Here is a 1,012-nt window from a genome sequence, read left to right as displayed (position 1 = left end):
CGTTCGACGGCAGCGTCGTCAACGACAACGATGACTTCGTCGTTCGAAGGCGACGTGCGAAGACGGTGGGGGGGGGGGCGGCGATGACGGCGCCGGCGGCGACGGCGGCGACGGCGATGCTGGCGGCGACGGCGGCGGCGGCGGTGGTGATGGCGGCGGCGGCGACGGCGGCGGCGGCGACGGCGTTGGCGGCGACGGTGGCGGCGGCGACGGCGGCGGCGGCGGCGGTGGCGACGTCGACGGCGGCGGCGGCGACGATGGTGGTGGCGGTGGCGGCGACGGCGGCGTCAGCGGCGGCGGGGGCGGCGGCGGCGAGGGCGGTGGCGGCGAATGCGGCGGCGGCGAGGGTGGTGATGGCGGCGGCGGTGAGGGCGGCGGCGGCGAGGGCGGCGGCGGCGAGGGCGGCGGCGGCGGGGGTGGTGGTGGTGGCGGCGGCGAGGGCGGCGGCGGTAAGGGCGGCGGCGGCGAGGGTGGTGATGGCGGCGGCAGCGAGGGCGGCGGCGGTGAGGGCGGCGGCGGCGAGGGCGGCGGCGGCGGGGGTGGTGGTGGTGGCGGCGGCGAGGGCGGCGGCGGTGAGGGCGGCGGCGGCGAGGGTGGTGATGGCGGCGGCAGCGAGGGCGGCGGCGGTGAGGGCGGCGGCGGCGAGGGTGGTGTTGGTGATGGCGGCGGCGGTGAGGGCGGCGGCGGCGAGGGCGGCGGCGGCGAGGGCGGCGGCGGCGAGCGTGGCGGCGGCGAGGGTGGTGATGGCGTTGGCAGCGAGGGCGGCGGCGGCGAGGGCGGCGGCGAGGGCGGTGGCGAGGGTGGTGGCGAGGGTGGTGGCGAGGGTGGTGGCGAGGGTGGTGTCGGCGAGGGCGGTGGCGAGGGCGGTGTCGGCGGCGAGGGCGGCGGCGAGGGCGACGGCGGCGAGGGCGATGGCGGCGAGGGCGGCGGTGGCGAGGGCGGTGATGGTGGCGGCGGCGAGGACGGCGGCGGCGAGGGCGTTAGCGGCGAGGGCGGCGGCGGCGGGGGTGGT

The 1,012-nt window shown here is 82.8% G+C and overlaps 1 protein-coding gene across 1 annotated transcript; it reads left to right on the top strand.

Moving 5' to 3' along the window:
• Positions 1-49: 49 nt before the first annotated feature.
• EMIHUDRAFT_125673 (hypothetical protein) lies at positions 50-1,007 on the top strand (the record flags this gene model as incomplete). Its single annotated transcript, XM_005791207.1, has 1 exon — positions 50-1,007. A coding segment is annotated over one exon (958 nt), but the record flags the coding sequence as incomplete, so codon positions are not given.
• Between the last annotated feature and the right edge of the window lie 5 nt (positions 1,008-1,012).

This window comes from Emiliania huxleyi (genome assembly GCF_000372725.1).
Source record: "Emiliania huxleyi CCMP1516 unplaced genomic scaffold EMIHUscaffold_11486, whole genome shotgun sequence".
NCBI lineage: Eukaryota > Haptophyta > Isochrysidales > Noelaerhabdaceae > Emiliania > Emiliania huxleyi.
Note: the sequence above shows the minus strand (reverse complement) of the source record. Positions and strands in the feature narration are given on the sequence as shown.